Source organism: Mandrillus leucophaeus, unplaced genomic scaffold, assembly GCF_000951045.1.
Source record: "Mandrillus leucophaeus isolate KB7577 unplaced genomic scaffold, Mleu.le_1.0 Scaffold67, whole genome shotgun sequence".
NCBI lineage: Eukaryota > Metazoa > Chordata > Mammalia > Primates > Cercopithecidae > Mandrillus > Mandrillus leucophaeus.
The window spans coordinates 2,006,822-2,023,108 of NW_012107252.1; the positions used below are offsets into that span (position 1 = coordinate 2,006,822).

The 16,287-nt window shown below is 43.8% G+C and overlaps 1 protein-coding gene across 2 annotated transcripts in view; it reads left to right on the forward strand.

The window, feature by feature from the left end:
- Positions 1-4,076: 4,076 nt before the first annotated feature.
- Positions 4,077-16,287, forward strand: part of ERMAP (erythroblast membrane-associated protein (Scianna blood group)) — a 20,521-nt gene continuing 8,310 nt past the window's right edge. The window contains exons 1-6 of one of the 2 annotated variants that reach the window (XM_012001753.1): positions 4,077-4,172; positions 4,364-4,479; positions 9,239-9,328; positions 9,564-9,911; positions 14,121-14,237; positions 14,811-14,843. In XM_012001753.1, the coding sequence (XP_011857143.1) occupies positions 9,244-9,328; positions 9,564-9,911; positions 14,121-14,237; positions 14,811-14,843 (583 nt within the window). In that variant the 5' untranslated portion in view covers positions 4,077-4,172; positions 4,364-4,479; positions 9,239-9,243. Of the gene's footprint in view, positions 4,173-4,300; positions 4,480-9,238; positions 9,329-9,563; positions 9,912-14,120; positions 14,238-14,810; positions 14,844-16,287 lie in introns of those variants that run through there. The other variant, XM_012001752.1, reaches the window with a different exon arrangement.

Sequence of the window (16,287 nt, forward strand, 5' to 3'; positions counted from 1 at the left end):
TTTCCCCCAATCCTGCCTCGCTCTGCAGGCACCTGGGTTAGAATTCAGTTTTTCCTAGATCTGTTACTAGTCAGCCCTCTGCTTTCCTTCATTAAAAACAGTATTGACATCTCTATTGCACAGTTTGTCCTTATAGGCTTTTCCTTTTGCACTCCAAGATTGTCATTTTAGTTCATTTTGGGAGGTAACAGAGATAAGCATTTGTGTTCAATGAGCCATGTTTATTTAACTGGAAATCCAGAGCTCTGTCTCCCTCTTTAAGTCAGGAAGCGTACAGACCAAAAAAATTATAGTGATTATTAGTAGATTCTGGGATTATGGTTAAGAGTGATATCTTTATCTATGTCTGCAGCTATTTTTCTCACTCATAGAGTTAGCAGTCTAAAAACCACATTTCAGATAAGAAACCCATTTTATGATGTGATTTAGACTGATAAAATGCTTCTCGAGAAAGCAGTAAAAATATTAATTATGACAAGTTATAAATTGGTACAATTACTTTGGAAAACAATTTAGTATCATCTATAACCTGGCAAAACCACTTCTAGGTATGTATTCTCAGGAACGCAAAAGTATTGAGGACCTCAGAGAGCTTCAGTGTATGAGTTATATTTTTTGAAATTTTCCATGTTAAAAATTAAAGCATGACTAGGTATGGTGGCTCACGCCTGTAATCCAGCATTTCGGGAGGCCAAGGTGCGAGGATTACTTTAGGCCAGGAGTTTGAGACCAGCCTGGGCAACACAGTGAGACCTCATCTCTACAAAAACATTTTTAAAAATAGCTGGGCTTGGTGGCATGCACCTGTAGTCCTAGCTACTAGGGAGACTGAGGCAAGAGGATCACTTAAGCCTAGGAGTTCAAGGCTGCAGTAAGCTATGATTATGCCTTTGCACTCCAGCCTGGGCAACAGAGCTAGACCCTAGCTCTAAGAAAAAAAGTGAAAACTGAGAAAAATTAAATATAATTATTACTTCTTTTAAAAATAAAAATAATACACAAATTATAATCAACAAAACATGTATTTATGCAAAGCAACTTTTTTGATAGAAAAATATTACTGAGAAGAGTAGCACTGCTTTATATAAATCGTTTTTAAAAAATTAACCAATTAATTAATTTTTTTTTTTTAAGACAGAGTCTCACTCTATTGCCCAGGCTGGAGTGTGGTGGTGTGATCTCGACTCACTGCAACCTCCACCTCCCAGGTTCAAGCAATTCTTGTGCCTCAGCCTCCTGAGCAGCTGGGATTATAAGCGTGTGCCACCATGCCTGGGTAATTTTTGTATTTTTAGTAGAGACGGGGTTTCGCAATGTTGGCCAGGATGGTCTTGAATTCCTGACCTCAGGTGACCCGCCTAGCTCAGCCTCCCAAACTGCTGGGATTACAGGCATGAGCCACCATGCCCTGCCCTAATTAATTTTTAATTGACACATATGGTACATATTTATGGGGTACAGAGTAATATTTTGATATATACAATGTGTAGATCAGATCAGGGTCATTATCGTATTCATCATCTCAAACATTTATCATTTCTGTGTTTTGGGGACATTCAATATCCTTTCTTCTTTATTTGAAACTACATAATATATTATTGCTAACTATGGTCATCCTACAGTGCTACAAAACACTAGAAGTTGTTCCTCCTACTTAGCTGTAATTTTGTGTTATTGAAGAAATCTCTCCCTATCCTCCCCTTCCCTCTCCAGCCTCTAGTAACCTCTATTCTGCTTTTCACTTCTATGAGATTAAGTTTTTCTTTTTTTTTTTTTTAACATCTAACTATGAGTGAGAACGTGTGGTGTTTAACTTTTTGTGCCTGGCTTATTTCACTTAACGTAATGTTTTCTAGTTCCATCCATGTCACTTTGAATGATGGGATTTTATTCTTTTTAATGGCTATAAATATTTTAGATGTCTGGCTTAATAGAAGACAGCTGTATTCTCAAGCCAGCTATATCTTTCAATCTGCTGCAGTATGTTTTGTGGTTGAAGTGTACGCAATTGGAAGAGGAGCATTTCAATAGCTTTTTCAGATAATCGTGGATATTCTTTGATAAGACACCAAAACTCAGCAAGTGGAAGTTTTTTAAAGCTTAGTTATGACATGAAATCTGAAACCATAGCAATGACCTTTTTATACTCTATTACAGCAACACTCACAGTTTTTTCTTGCATTTTGAATGAATGTTTTACCCATGCAGGGTTTTGTCAACACACCCATTGACCATTTGGAAATTGCTGGGTCGCTGAGTTATGCAGATCTTCTAAATGTTGACACATTTCATTATGCAACATCAAAAAATCACATTTGTTTATTTATTTTGAGACAGAGTCTCGCTCTGTCACCCAGGCTGGAGTGCAGTGGCACGATCTCGGCTCACTGCAAGCTCTGCCTCCCAGTTTCACGCCATTCTCCTGCCTCAGCCTCCCGAGTAGCTGGGACTACAGACATGTGCCATCATGCCCGGCTAATTTTTTGTATTTTTAGTAGAGACGAGGTTTCACTGTATTAGCCAGGATGGTCTCAATCTCCTGACCTCATGATCCGCGCCTCAGCCTCCCAAAGCGCTGGGATTACAGGCGTGAGCCACTGCGCCCGGCCAAAAAATCACATTTCTTAATATCAATACCAATCTCATCAGAAAAGTCTTTTGCTATCGTGAGGGTATCAAGCCCATAACAGCACATAAAAATTTTCCAAAATTCTAATTTTTGCTCAAAAGATTGAATTTTCTCATTGACAACAAACACTGTCAATTGCTTTTCTTGAAGTGACAGGTGCACTTGACTCATCTGGAGAAAATGCCTGCCAAATACCCAAGGCTGAATAATGATACTTTGTCCTTCAGCTGTACTTTCAGGTAAGAATGGTGCTCCATGAGTCAAGTGATTACTTCAGCTCACAATCACTTAAGGTTTTTTCCTCGAGAAAGTCATCATACTTTGATATGCAGCGTAACTGTTTACGCATCCTTCCCATTTTGTCACACAAAGTATTAAAAAAAATGTGTATCTAAGAGTTGAGGTTTAATAAAATGTCTACTACAGTTTGGTGCCACTTGCTGATTTGTGCTAGCTGTTTTACCCACTATTGCTTTTGCAGTGTCCTTGAAGATGTCAACACCATGAAGAAGGCAAATAACATCTTTATTATGATGAATGTAGTTTTAACCTGGCTGATAGGGCCTCAGGGACTTCCAGGGTTCGTGGACCACACATTAAGAACTGGTGCTCTAGAGAAATTCTTGCACATATGAGCAGGAAATATCTATCAAGAATGTGCAGGGCAGTACTGTTTATAAAAGCAAAAGCCTGGAAACAACCCACATTTTTATCATTAAGGGACAAGAGAGACTGTTGGTAGATTTATATAATGGTCTACTATATAGCAGTGAATGACTATCCAGGTGAAACAACCTGGATTAATTTCAGTGTCTTAATTTGTACACCCCCCGAACAGAGTGTGAGGTGTGAGACAAGTCCTTCAGTTCAAGAGTGTATTCAGGAAACAGAAATGGGAGTGAGCAAAAAAGGAAGAAAAGTCAATAAAAGGTGCAGTATGGAACTACTTACCACTCTGAACCACTGTGCTCAATCCCATTGGGAACACTTGGAGGAATCACATCGAATACAGCTCAGAGCTGAAGGTGCAAGGCTGGAGCATTTTGTCTTGACTCCTCTCACTGTTGTTTATATCTCCGAGGTGTTGTGGGCCACCACAGATGTCTGCTAGACCCGAAAGCTAATGTTGAATAAAAAGCGAATCATTGGGAATTATGTACAATGGGCTCCATCTTTATAAAGTTCACACGACATAAAAATGTATAAGGTATTGTTAGTGATATAATTATGGAGATTATGAATATATAGTTAAGGATATTATGAAAGCAAGACAGGCGGGAAGCATTTATCACATGTTGAAAAACAGCAAGCTTGCTTGTCAGAAGGCACATGTCAGGGTGTAGCTGGAGATAAGGACAGTGAGTTAAAGAAGGTGGCTAATTGGTGGATGTCTTTGAAACCAATCTTCCAATTTACTCTGATTTGAAAAGTAAAGGGGAAGGTTTTCAGAAAGAATGTGATAGGATCAAAATGCATCAAAGGGAATTACTATTGGCAGCATTGGAGGAAAAGGGAGCGGAGGGGCAAAAGTCCCTTATACCCAGTCAGTCATACTTAGTGGTTCCCTCACTTCTGGGAGCCTCCTCTTTGCTCTGTTCTTTTATCAGAGGCAGACAGACAGGGTGTGGCTTGCTGGTTTACAGGGACAGCTAGAAGGGAGTTCTGTGGGGGCAGAGAGAGCCCTGGCCTCTCATATTTCATAAAATATGAACTTTTCCTGGCCCACATCCCTAGGCCTTCCTGATGCACCTGCCTGCTCCCTGGTCTTGCTGCATGGGGAAGGAGAGTTCCCAGCTTGCAAACTCCAGCTTTGCCTGTGAGAGGAACAAACATCCCTGATCCAGAAGGTGGTGAGTTCTCCCTTCTCTCTTCATGCTTTTTAGTCCTTTAACTTTCTCAGGATCCTCAGGTTCAGTAGAGAAATAATCCCCTTTTCTCCCTACACACAAGAACATTTTCAAGGGCGAAATGGGGCAGCTGTTAGCTATCACTAAAGAAACACAGAAGGAGACAAGTGACGAGAGCTGGACGGGTTTTGTTGAAGGACTCTTATTTAAGTAGTATTGTCATCATTATTAAACTACAGCCAACATTTATTTAGCTCTTACTATTTGCTGGACCCTGTGCTGTATGCTTTTAGACTGATCATTTGCAGATTTGCAGGGTCATGTTAAACTGCTTGGGATTGTCAAGAGAACATCTGTTACAATCTTTTTTCTGATTTAGAAGTTTTAAAAATTAAACTGTTTCAAACTTCAAATGTAAATAACTGCCTAGGGAAAAATGTTTCCAACATGTGTAGTGGAAAAAAATGGTTAGTATATGAAGAATTTTGCAAGCCATTAAGAGATAAATGTCCTAATAGAAAAAAGAACAAATTACATAGACAGGTAATTGACAAAGTCCAAATAACAGGTGAGTAATCAAAGAAATACAAATTGAGATGAAACACCATCAAATTAAAAAAAAAAAGAGATGGCATTTTGTTACTCATCAAATTTGCAAATTTTTTTTTAAATGATAATATCCAGTGATGGTAAGGCTGTGGGAAAACAAGAAATTTCATATGATACTTTGGTAAATTGATATGACTTTCTGGAGGGCAATTTGTCAGTGCAGATGAAAAGTCTTCCCATTTTAAAGATGGGAAACTCAAGGCCTAAGAATCTAAGTGACTTGCTTAAAGTTACAAAGTCACAGCCGGGCACGGTGGCTCATGTCTGTAATCCCAGCACTTTGGAAGGGCGAGGTGGGCACATCATGAGGTCAGGAGTTTCAGACCATCCTGGCCAACATGGTGAAACCCAATCTCTACTAAAAATACAAAAATTAGCTGGGCGTGGTGGCGCACGCCTGTAGTCCCAGGTACTCGGGAGGCTGAAGCAGGAGAATTACTTGAACCTGCGAGGCGGAGGTTGCAGTGATCTGAGATCGTGCCACTGCACTTCAGCCTGGCGGCAGAGTGAAACTCCGTCTCAAAAAAAAAAAAAAAAGTTACAAAGTCACAGAGCAGTAAGGGACCAAGCCAAGACTAGGACTAAGCCCTCTGATTCTAGCCCTCAATCCACTGCCACTTATAGCAATGTTTATAATAGCCATGTATTGGAAAACAACCTAAATATCCACAATATAGAATTATTTTAAAGCTTTTACATCTTATATCCTAATTTCTAAAATTCTGTGTCCATGATGGAATCCTAAAGTCATGGAAAGAAGATCTGATTGCTTTGGGAAATGCACATAATGTTGCATTATGTGAAATTGGTGAAAATATCAGGTATCAAAACAGTGTATAAGTATTTATTTATTTATTTAAGACAGGGTCTTGCTCTCTCGTCCAGACTGGAGTGCAGGGGTGCGATCATGGCTTACTGCAGCCTCAACCTCCTGCGCTCAGGTGATCCTCCTACCTCAGCCTCCCAAGTAGCTGGGACCACAGGCACACACCAGCATAGCCAGCTGATTTCTTTTTGTATTGTTTGTAGCAATAGGGGTTTGCCATGTTGCCCAGGCTGGTCTCAAACTCCTGGGCTCAAGCAATCTTCCCACCGCTGCCTCTCAAAGTGCTGGGATTATAGGCGTAAGCCATTGTGCCCAGTCATGGTTTTTGTTTGTTTGTTTGTTTGTTTGTTTTTTACAAAATGTTATGTACATGCATAGAAATAATATTTGTAGAAACATTATCTTTGGGTGGAGGAATTACAGATGATTTGAAATTTTTGTCCTTGTTTTGGATCATTTCCAGATTTTCCTACAATAAGTAAGACAGAAAAAGCCCCAAACTGTGGCATATACATTGAACTTTAGGGAGTGAAATCGTATTTTATATTTGTTGGGGAAAATGTCTTTGGAAAGGGGTTCCATGATAATCACTCTGTAAAGTGAGGTGGTCATTTGCTCATTTTGTAACTCATGATACAGGGCTATGCAGGCATGCATTCATTCATCTGTTTATTCATTATGAATGAATGTTATTCATGCATCTGTTAATGTTTTACATTCTATCTGCTTCCAGAAAGGATCCTGGCAATTCACTTGCACGGTACCCTGAAGTGTGTATGATTGCCTTTCCTGTTCTAAGTGTAAAAGAGAATAATACCTACTTTTCTGAGATGTTGTCAGTACTGAAGACAATATGTAGAGAGAACCAACAAATGCAATAAATAAGAACTGTTATTGATTTAGAGCAATATCATCATTTGGAAACATATTTATGATTTAGTGTTAATTCACAGCCATTAATACTATGTTGACTACTATAATACTGATATATTACGTGTTAGAAGAGATGGAGGAAGGGGCCATCCTGGCAAACTAGATTAGAAGAATAAATCCTAGAGGTCAGTATGGTGACCAGATGGTTCTTACATCTGTGTAAGAAAATATGAAATAAAGGACCTGGTAGCACGTCTTACATAGAGTGACAATCTAACAGAAGGACTTCATTTGGTTTTTATTTCCAGCATCTGGTGCAAATCATTTTACATGTGTTTTCTTTGATCCCTACTATAACCCTATCTATGAGGTAGGTACTATTATTAACTCCATTTCATGTGCGAGCAAGAGGAGGTTTGCAGAAGTAAATTAACCTGTCTAAGGCCACCAGCTAGGAAATGGCGGAGCCAGGAATTGAACCCAGGCTGACTCTAGAGCTCATTCTTTTTATTTATTTATTTATTTTTTTGAGACAAGGTCTTGCTCTGTCACCCAGGTTGGAGTGCAGTGATACAATCACAGCTTACTGCAGCCTCAACCTCCCAGGCTCAAGTAATCCTCCCACTTCAACCTCCTGAGTAGCTAGGACTACAAGTGCGTGCCACCATGCCAAGCTAATTTTCTTCCATTTTTTGTAGAGATGGAGTCTCACTATGTTGCCCAGGCTAGCCTGTAACTCCTGAGCTCAAGTGATCCTCCTGCCTTGGCCTCCCAAAAGTGCAGGGTTATAGGCATGAGCTACCATGCCCAGCCTAGAGCTTACCCTCTTAACCACTTCATAGATTGTCTGAATCTTAGAATATGGGTCCATAGAGGTCTCCTCCTATTCGATTTCAGGCAGCCTTGGGTTAGCTTGGAGCTCTGTGTCACTCCGGGCATGTCTACCCAGGCAGGGTGTGCTTCAGAGTCACTAGAAAGTTGAGGGGTTTTGGGAATAACTCCAGGGAATCCTGGGCCCTACTTCCACCTTCAACCATACTTGATAAAATAGAGAGCTGTTCTCATTTACTCCACTTCTCTTGTCCAGTTTTTGAGTGGCTAGTAACCAATAGGAAAGTGGGTGGGACAGTCACAAAAAAATGTGTCCTAATGTGATCCTAACCTCACTATGGCCTAGTACTATGTTGTCATTTGATTAGAGGGGTATGTTGTATAAAATATGATTTAAAGAAAGACACGAACAACCCTAAACCAGTGTGCTTTTTGCCGTCAGAAAACAGAATTGGGTTTTCAAAATGAGAATGTGTTCAATACTAGCTTCATCTTCAGTTTCCCAGTCTCCCTTTGACACGTCCTCTGTGTGTCATGACCTTTTCCATGACCTTCAGGGACTGGGCCTGCTGACTTATACAAAAGCCTCCTCTTTGGAAAGGATTTGAACCTTGGAGAGAATTTAAGAGATGAGTTGCCTTTTCCTAGAGCATTTACATTTTAAACTTTATCCTCACTTGTGGCATGAGAGATTCTGTTTCCTGCTAAAGCAATTTCAGGCAGTAGCAAATAGGTGGGGAAAGAGCTTCACAGGAGGAAATCCTTTAGGGTCTCCCTGTGGTTCATGCACGCAGTCATCTGAACCTGCTAGGGATAATTTTCCTCACTTAGTTAGTAGTAATAACAACAACTACACACTTATGAGCACTTGTTCTGCCAGGCATTTGTGGCCAGTGCTTGGCAGGCAGTATCTCTTTGAACCCTCACACTCATCTGTGAGGACAGTTCCCCTTTATAGATTAAGAACCTGAGGCCCAGAGATGTTATGCAACCTTCCTAGGGACACAGAGCTAGTAATAGGCAGAGCTAAGATTTGAACCCAGGTCTTTCTAGTGCCAGACCCTGAATTTGTACGATTAGTGCCTTCAGGATGACATGGAGGGGCCTCACTGCCTTGATCTGTTATTTGTCAAGAGTCAAACTTGAAAAGGCTGTCCAGGGAAACCTCCAGGCTGCATCTTGGGCAAAGATTGGCTTGAAACAGGCACTTCCCAAGCCTGGCCTTGGACACTAACTGTAAAAAGAGGCCATAACTGGTGTTTCTTTAGTTAGCTCTGGGTATAAGTTCTGGATCCTCATGCATCTCATCTGCACCGTCATCCTCACTCACGGCATTTAGAGACTTAAAACGCCAGCCGTATGAGCATTCACCTCTTTCAACCCTCACCATAATCTCACAAGGAGGCACAGTTCTTATACCCATTTTGGAGATGAAGAAACACAGTCTCAGAGAAGTTCGGTCACAATATCACAAGAAGGTAAGTAGCAGTGCTGGGACTGGAGCCCCTGCCTTTGTGATCCCAGAGCACCAGCAATACCGTCTCGGCCTCGGCTCCTGGGTTATACCCTCTGTCACGCCAAGCCCATCAGCCCGCCTGTGCTGTCTCCCTCTGTCTGTCCTAGTTCGGATGGAGATGGCGAGTTCTGCCGGCTCCTGGCTCTCTGGCTGCCTCATTCCTCTCCTCTTCCTCCGGCTGTCTGTGCATGTGTCAGGTAGGAGTTTCTGATCCTCTTTCCCTGCCTGGTACATGTGACATTGGCATCCCCAGAATAAAGAAGCTTGGTTGGAAACATTACGTCTTTTGGGGTTTCTGTTCCCCCAGCCCTGGCAATCCTTTCCAGAGTCCTTCCTGGGCTCTGTCAGTCCCCGGGATACCCGCTTCCTCATCCTTTCCCAAGCTTTCTCCTGCCCTCCCTCCCAGTTGGCCTTGTCTCTTTCTTTGTCCAGGCCGCGCAGGGGATGCCAGCAAGTTCCACGTGGCCTTACTAGGGGGCACAGCCGAGCTGCTCTGTCCTCTCTCCCTCTGGCCTGGGACGGTGCCCAAGGAGGTGAGGTGGCTGCGGTCCCCATTCCCGCAGCACTCCCAGGTTGTTCACATGTTCCGGGATGGGAAGGACCAGGATGAAGATGTGATGCCGGAATATAAGGGAAGGACGGTGCTGGTGAGAGATGCCCAAGAGGGAAGTGTCACTCTGCAGATCCTTGACGTGCGCCTTGAGGACCAAGGGTCTTACCGATGTATGATCCAGGTTGGAAATCTCAGTAAAGAGGACACCGTGATCCTGCAGGTTGCAGGTTAGAATGGGTTTGAGGTGCCTAGGGTCATTTGTGGCAGTTGGACAAGCCCAATCAGGACCTACTTTGTCTCTCTATGTCTAGACTTTTTTTTCATTTGCAATGTAGTTTTTACTTGCCAGGACGGCTCAGCCTTACCCAGCCATGTCCATTGATCTCAGCTGAAGCGGTGAAGCTGGCCCAGGCATTTCTGATAAGGAAGGAACTCAGACTTTGGAAAACACTGTACAATGCAGGTCCTGGTTAAATAGGGCTTGGAGGGTCAGATAATAGCTTTTCCTCCCTGGGTCATCTTTGTATGCTCCACTATCAAGGAACTCATTACATGGCTGTAAGGAAATGTCTTCAAGGGACAGATCCCCTGCTGTGACAAGGATTTACTTAATGGGTCCTCTCCTGGGGTTCCTGAGAACGTAAAGGGTTAGGAAGGGAAAGACAGTGTTTCTCTCTCTCTCTGTCTCTTTTTTTTTTCTGTTTGTTTGTTTTGAGACGGGGCCTTGCTCTGTTGCCCAGGCTGGAGTGCAGTGGTGCAATCATAGGTCACTGTAGCCTCGACCACCTGGGCTCAAGCAATCCTGCCATCTCAGCCTCCCAAGTAGCTGGGACTACAGGTATACTACTATGCCTGGCTAAATTTTTTTTTACTTTTAGTACAGACAGGGTCTCCCTATGTTTCCTAGACTGCTTTCCAATCCAGCAATCCTCCCCACTTGGCCTCCCAAAGTGTTGACATTACAGGTATAAGCCACTGCACCCAGTTGAGAGTGTTCTCAAACTAGCGTCAATATTTTTTTTAAAAATAGCCTACTGAAAATCAGTCCACCAAAAATCAGTCTACCAGTATTTTAAAAAATCAGTCTACCAACCCAAACCCAACTCAACCCAACCCAACCAAAACATGTCTTTGCATTTGCTTGAACGACACTGGCTTCACATGGTCACATGCTGATTATCTTTTGGTCCTAATTTGAAGTTGCACACTATGAAGTGGGGATGAATCAATTACTTTAAAACACTCAGTAGTTGGTAGACAGACTTTCCAAAGTTGGAGTCCTTTGGGGTGAAAAGTAATTTTTTTTTTTTTTTGAGATGGAGTTTCGCTCTTTTTGCCCAGGCTGGAGTGCATTGGCACAATCTTGGCTCACTGCAACTTCGCTTCCTGGGTTCAAGTGATTCTCCTGCCTTAGCCTTCTGAGTTAGCTGGGATTACCGGTGCCTGCCACCACGGCCGGCTAATTTTTCTTTTTTCTTTTTTTTTTTTTTTGGAGACGGAGTTTCGCTCTCGTTGCCCAGGCTGGAGTGCAATCTCGACTCACCACAACCTCCGCCTCCCAGGTTCAAGCGATTCTCCTGCCTCAGCCTCCTGAGTAGCTGGGATTACAGGCATGCGCCACCACAACTGGCTAATTTTTGTATTTTTAGTGGAGACGGGGTTTCTCCATGTTGGTGAGGCTGGTCTCAAACTCCCAACCTCAGGTGATCCACCCGCCTCGACCTCTCAAAATGCTGGGATTACAGGCATGAGCCACCATGCCCGGCTGAAAAGTAATTTTTAAAAGGGGACTGAGATGCCCAAAGGCATCTGAATCATGTGATACAGTTATTGCTATGGGTGAATTTTTAAATGTATGAGAATAAAGCTAGAGACTGGCTTATCCTACTGGGAGGAGTGTGGGGAGAGGGTGGAGAGAGGACAGACATTCAAGTTTCATTAACAGCTGCCCCTGTTCATCACAGGAGGTTATGGGGGAAGAGGGCTCTGGCTGGGACCACACCCTGGCGGAGGCCCTGCTGATGTGTAGATAGGTGGGATGGTTCCCAGAGCCCTGGGCCAAGTGGAGAGAACCTCAAGGCAGGGTACTTCCATCCCTGTCAGAGGCCCACTCTCTGGAAAAGCTGGGCTCTTCCAAACAGCAGTGTCTAGCAGAGTCAGGGACAGCACACCGGGGAATGTGTCCTGAACCATCCGCAAAATGGCCTTTGGCCAAGAGAAGACCACAGCCGTGGTCATAGCAAGTAAAAGCTGGGGCAGAAACAGGTTTGAAGGTGCTGGTGGTTCCAGAGGAAACTCCTACCCTAGTAGGAACTTTTTGAGGAATTTTCAGTTTTTTATATTCTAGGAATAAAGCATGTATATTGTAGAAAATTGGAAAAAAATCCAAAATATTTAAAGGAAACTGAAAAATGGCCTATAATAGCTTAAATTAGAGAGGACGGCTGCTAACATTTTTGTATCTTTCTTGCAAGACTTTATTGTGTATATGTATCTCTGAGCATGTATATGTTTATGCATGTGTATTCTTGTGCCCAGGATTTTTTTCCACTTACGATGTCATGAGCATTTGTTTTTTTTTGCCCATGTCCCTAAGTAATATGATTTTAAGGGCTGCATAGTATTTTACCAGGTGGCTATAGAATAATAAAATTAATCAAAGCCCTGTTTTGGGGCATCTGGATGCTTTCCAAATTTTCCTCATATTATAATTAAGAGTGCAATGAACATCTTTGAGCATATTTTGGAAAGTGATTTTGATTTTTTTTTTTTTTTTTAGAATGTGCTTCTGGAAGTAGAATTAATGGATCAAAGGGTTCAAACCTTTTATTTATTTTTTCTTTTTTATTTATAATAAAGATGAGGTCTCACTATGTTGCCCAGGCTGGTCTCAAACTCCTGAGCTGTAGCCATCCTCCTGCTTCAGCCTCCCAAAGTGCTAGGATTACAGGTGTGACTCACCACACCTGGCCTGAACCTTTCAATGATCCTTGAAACAAACTGGAGACCAGCCTGGCCAACATGGCAAAACCCTGTCTCTACCAAAAAAATAGGGCATGGTGGCATGTGTGTATAATCCCAGCTACTTAGGAGGCTGAGTGCTTTATATGACTGACCTCTTTAAATCTCTCCAAACTTCAGAGATAAGGAGTCCTGTCATGCACACCTTTTACAGATGAGGGACACTGGGCTTGGAGGGGCTCAGTCTCCTGCTTCAGGTCACACAGCATTGAGCAAGGACACACCCCCGGCTTAGGCTCTTAACCACTTCTACCCATAGCCCGCTTCTGCTCATTTCTTCTCTATTTCTTCTTTCTTTTCCCCTTTCTCTCCTGCCTAGGCTTCAAGCCTACTGCTGTAGCATGGTAGAAATTGCTTTGCCCCCTGTCACAGTGCTCAGGGCAAGCAAAGAGGTTGCCGCCTGCTCTTCTAGTGCAGAGTGGGTATTGACAGACGTAAACAGGCAGGCGCTCCTGGGAAGACTGCAGGCGCGTAGTGAGGAGAATGCCTTCAGTCTTCTGAAGTCCCTGGCTTATTTTTCCATGGAATTATAGGGCAGGATGAGATTGTGGTCAAGAAGTTTGTTTAAGTCATCATCTTGAGGCAGGACCATCGAAACCATTCCCGAGAGAGGAACATCTCAGTTATCTTTTTTTTTTCTTGAGATGGAATTTCACTCTTGTCACCCAGGCTGGAGTGCAATGGCGTGACCTTGGCTCACTGCAACCTCTGCCTCCCGGGTTCAAGGGATTCTCCTGCCTCAGCCTCCCGAGTAGCTGGGATTACAGGCGCCCGCCACCATACCTGGCTAATTTTTTCTTTTTTTGAGACACAGTCTTGCTCTGTCACCCAGGCTGGAGTACAGTGACGCCATCTCGGCTCACTGCAAGCTCCGCCTCCCGGATTCACGCCATTCTCCTGCCTCAGCCTCCCGAGTAGCTGGGACTACAGGCGCCCGCCACCATGCCTGGCTAATTTTTTGTATTTTTAGTAGAGACGGGGTTTTGCTGTTAGCCAGGATGGTCTCGATCTCATGACCTTGTGATCTGCCTGCCTTGGCCTCCCAAAGTGCTGGGATTACAGGCATGAGCCACCACACCTGGCCCCCACACCTGGCTAATTTTTGTATTTTTAGTAGACACGGAGTTTCCCCACGTTGGCCAGCTAGTCTTGAACTCCTGATCTCAGATGATCCTCCTGCCTCTGCCTCCCAAAGTGCTGGTATTACAGGCGTAAGCCACCATTACCAGCCTCAGTTATCTTTAATGTCATCCAGGGCTTGAGTTATCAAGAGAAGCAAAGAGCCTCTTGGCTGGAGGTCTCTCCCTAGAGGTGATGGAGACAGTTGGGATGTGCCGGAGCCGCCTGCCATCTGAGGCGTGCCAGAAACTCTTGGACATCTCCCTGATGTCAGTCGTTGGTGGTTTCTGTTTCAGCCCCATCTGTGGGAAGTCTCTCCCCCTCAGCAGTGGCTCTGGCTGTGATCCTGCCTGTCCTGGTACTTCTCATCATTGCGTGCCTTTGCCTTATCTGGAAGCAAAGAAGATCAAAAGGTAATTAAGTGGTAAGGGAGCTCAGGCTGGTGGGAAGTGGGACTGTGACTGCTCTGGGAAAGGGCCAGACGGAAGTAGATGTAGACATGACACTTGTCCATAGGTTGGGGACCCTGCAAGCTGGCTGGGAGAAAGCTGGTAGAGCTGTGCCCTGGGGACACACATTGCAAAGGGAGTTCAATAAACTGCAGAAAGGCCCCTGGGCAGAGCTGTAAATTCTCATCTTTTGAAAAATTAGAAAATAACCGACTATGCCAGCCTTCTGATTAAGAAATTAATTACAGCCTTTTAATAAAGAAATCCAATTATATCCATTGGATAAGACTCTCATAAAAAATGGTCACATTTCACAGGCTCTCAGGGCTGCAAGGGACTTTGAAAGTCACAGTCACATAATCCAACACTCCTCCCCTTATCTGATGGTTTGAAGACTCTGTAATCCTTTCAAATGCCGGCTTACCTGTAGTGACAAGGAGTCAGTCCTACTCAGGCAGCTTGGTGCATCTTGGGACACTTGTGCCTGTTAGAAAAAGGCCTTCCTAAGCTGAGCTGACATTTCTCTCTCCCTTTTAGAGAAACTTCTCTATGAACATGTGACGGAGGTGGGTAAGTGTTCTTGGCTGGGGGGCAGGGGAAATGTTTATTTTGTTGTTAATTTCTGTACCCCCATACTCACTAACTTGGATTCTGTTCCTGAAAATTCCATTATCTGCTATCCTTGGTGATGGTGGCAATGTCTAAATCCATTGCTTCCAGTGTTTACTGCCTCTTACTTGTAATAGCTTGCCTTCCTGTATGTTTAATGAATTTTGCCTGTGAGCTCATTGCTTGATCTTATTCTGTGGGAGTTGAGTAGGTTGAACATGGGGGAAGCTTTTATTTGTTCAACAAATACTTGATAATTATCTGCTAAATGCCCTGGACAATATTAGATTCTGGGGATAAAATAGTGAGTAAAAGCAGACAGAGTTTTTGCCCTCCTGGAGCTTTCAGTGTAGTCAGGGAGATGAGATGAATTAAATAGTTACACAAATAATGTGTACAAATGCTACACAAGAAAGCTCCTGGTTCTGTGAAGGCTATGACCAGAACGAGCTAACCAAGCTTGAGGGTTGAGGGTGTGAAGTTTGTCCTGAATGACTAGAAGTCATGAGTGAAGAGGGAGTGGAAAACCATCCACCGCAGACAGAACAGCTTCAGAGAGAAGCATGGTCGGGGAAAGCAGCACTCACTGGGGAGCTGAGGAGGTACAGAAGCGAGGGGAAAAGTGGCAGGGGTGAGGCTGGGGAGCTAGGCGGGGCTGGGCCTCCTGAGGCCTGGTGGGCCACATTCAGGATTTTAGTCATTCTCAGAAGAGCAGTGGTAAAGCAACGAATGGGGATACCAGATGGAATTGTGCTTTGAAAAACTTGGCTGGGTGCGGTGGCTCATGCCTGTAATCTCAGCACTTTGGGAGGCTGAAGAGCGTGGATTGACTGTTTTCAGGAGTTCAGGCCCAGCCTGACTAACACAGCGAAACCTGTCTCTATTAAAAATACAAAAATTAGTGGAGCATGGTGGTACATGCCTGTAATCCCAGCTACTCAGGAGACTGAGACGGGAGAATTGCTTGAACCCCAGAGACGGAGGTTGCAGTGAGTTGAGATCGTGCCACTGCACTCCAGTCTGGGCCGCAGAGGAAGACTCTGGGTTTTTTTTTAACTGGCTGGGCACAGTGGCTCACGCCTGTAATCCCAGCACTTTGGGAGGCCGAGACGGGTAGATCACGAGGTCAGGAGATTGAGACCATCCTGGCTAACATGGTGAAACCTTGTCTCTGCTAAAAATACAAAAAAATTAGCCGGGCATGGTGGCGGACACCTGTAGTCCCAGCTACTTGGGAGGCTGAGGCAGGAGAACGGTGACCCTGGGAGGCAGAGCTTGCAGTGAGCCGACATGGTGCCACTGCACTCCAGTCTGGGCGACAGAGCGAGACTCCATCTCAAAAAAAAAAAAAAAAAAAACTGAACAATTCTCTCTGGCTGCAGTGTTTAGTAGAGACCAGTGGGAG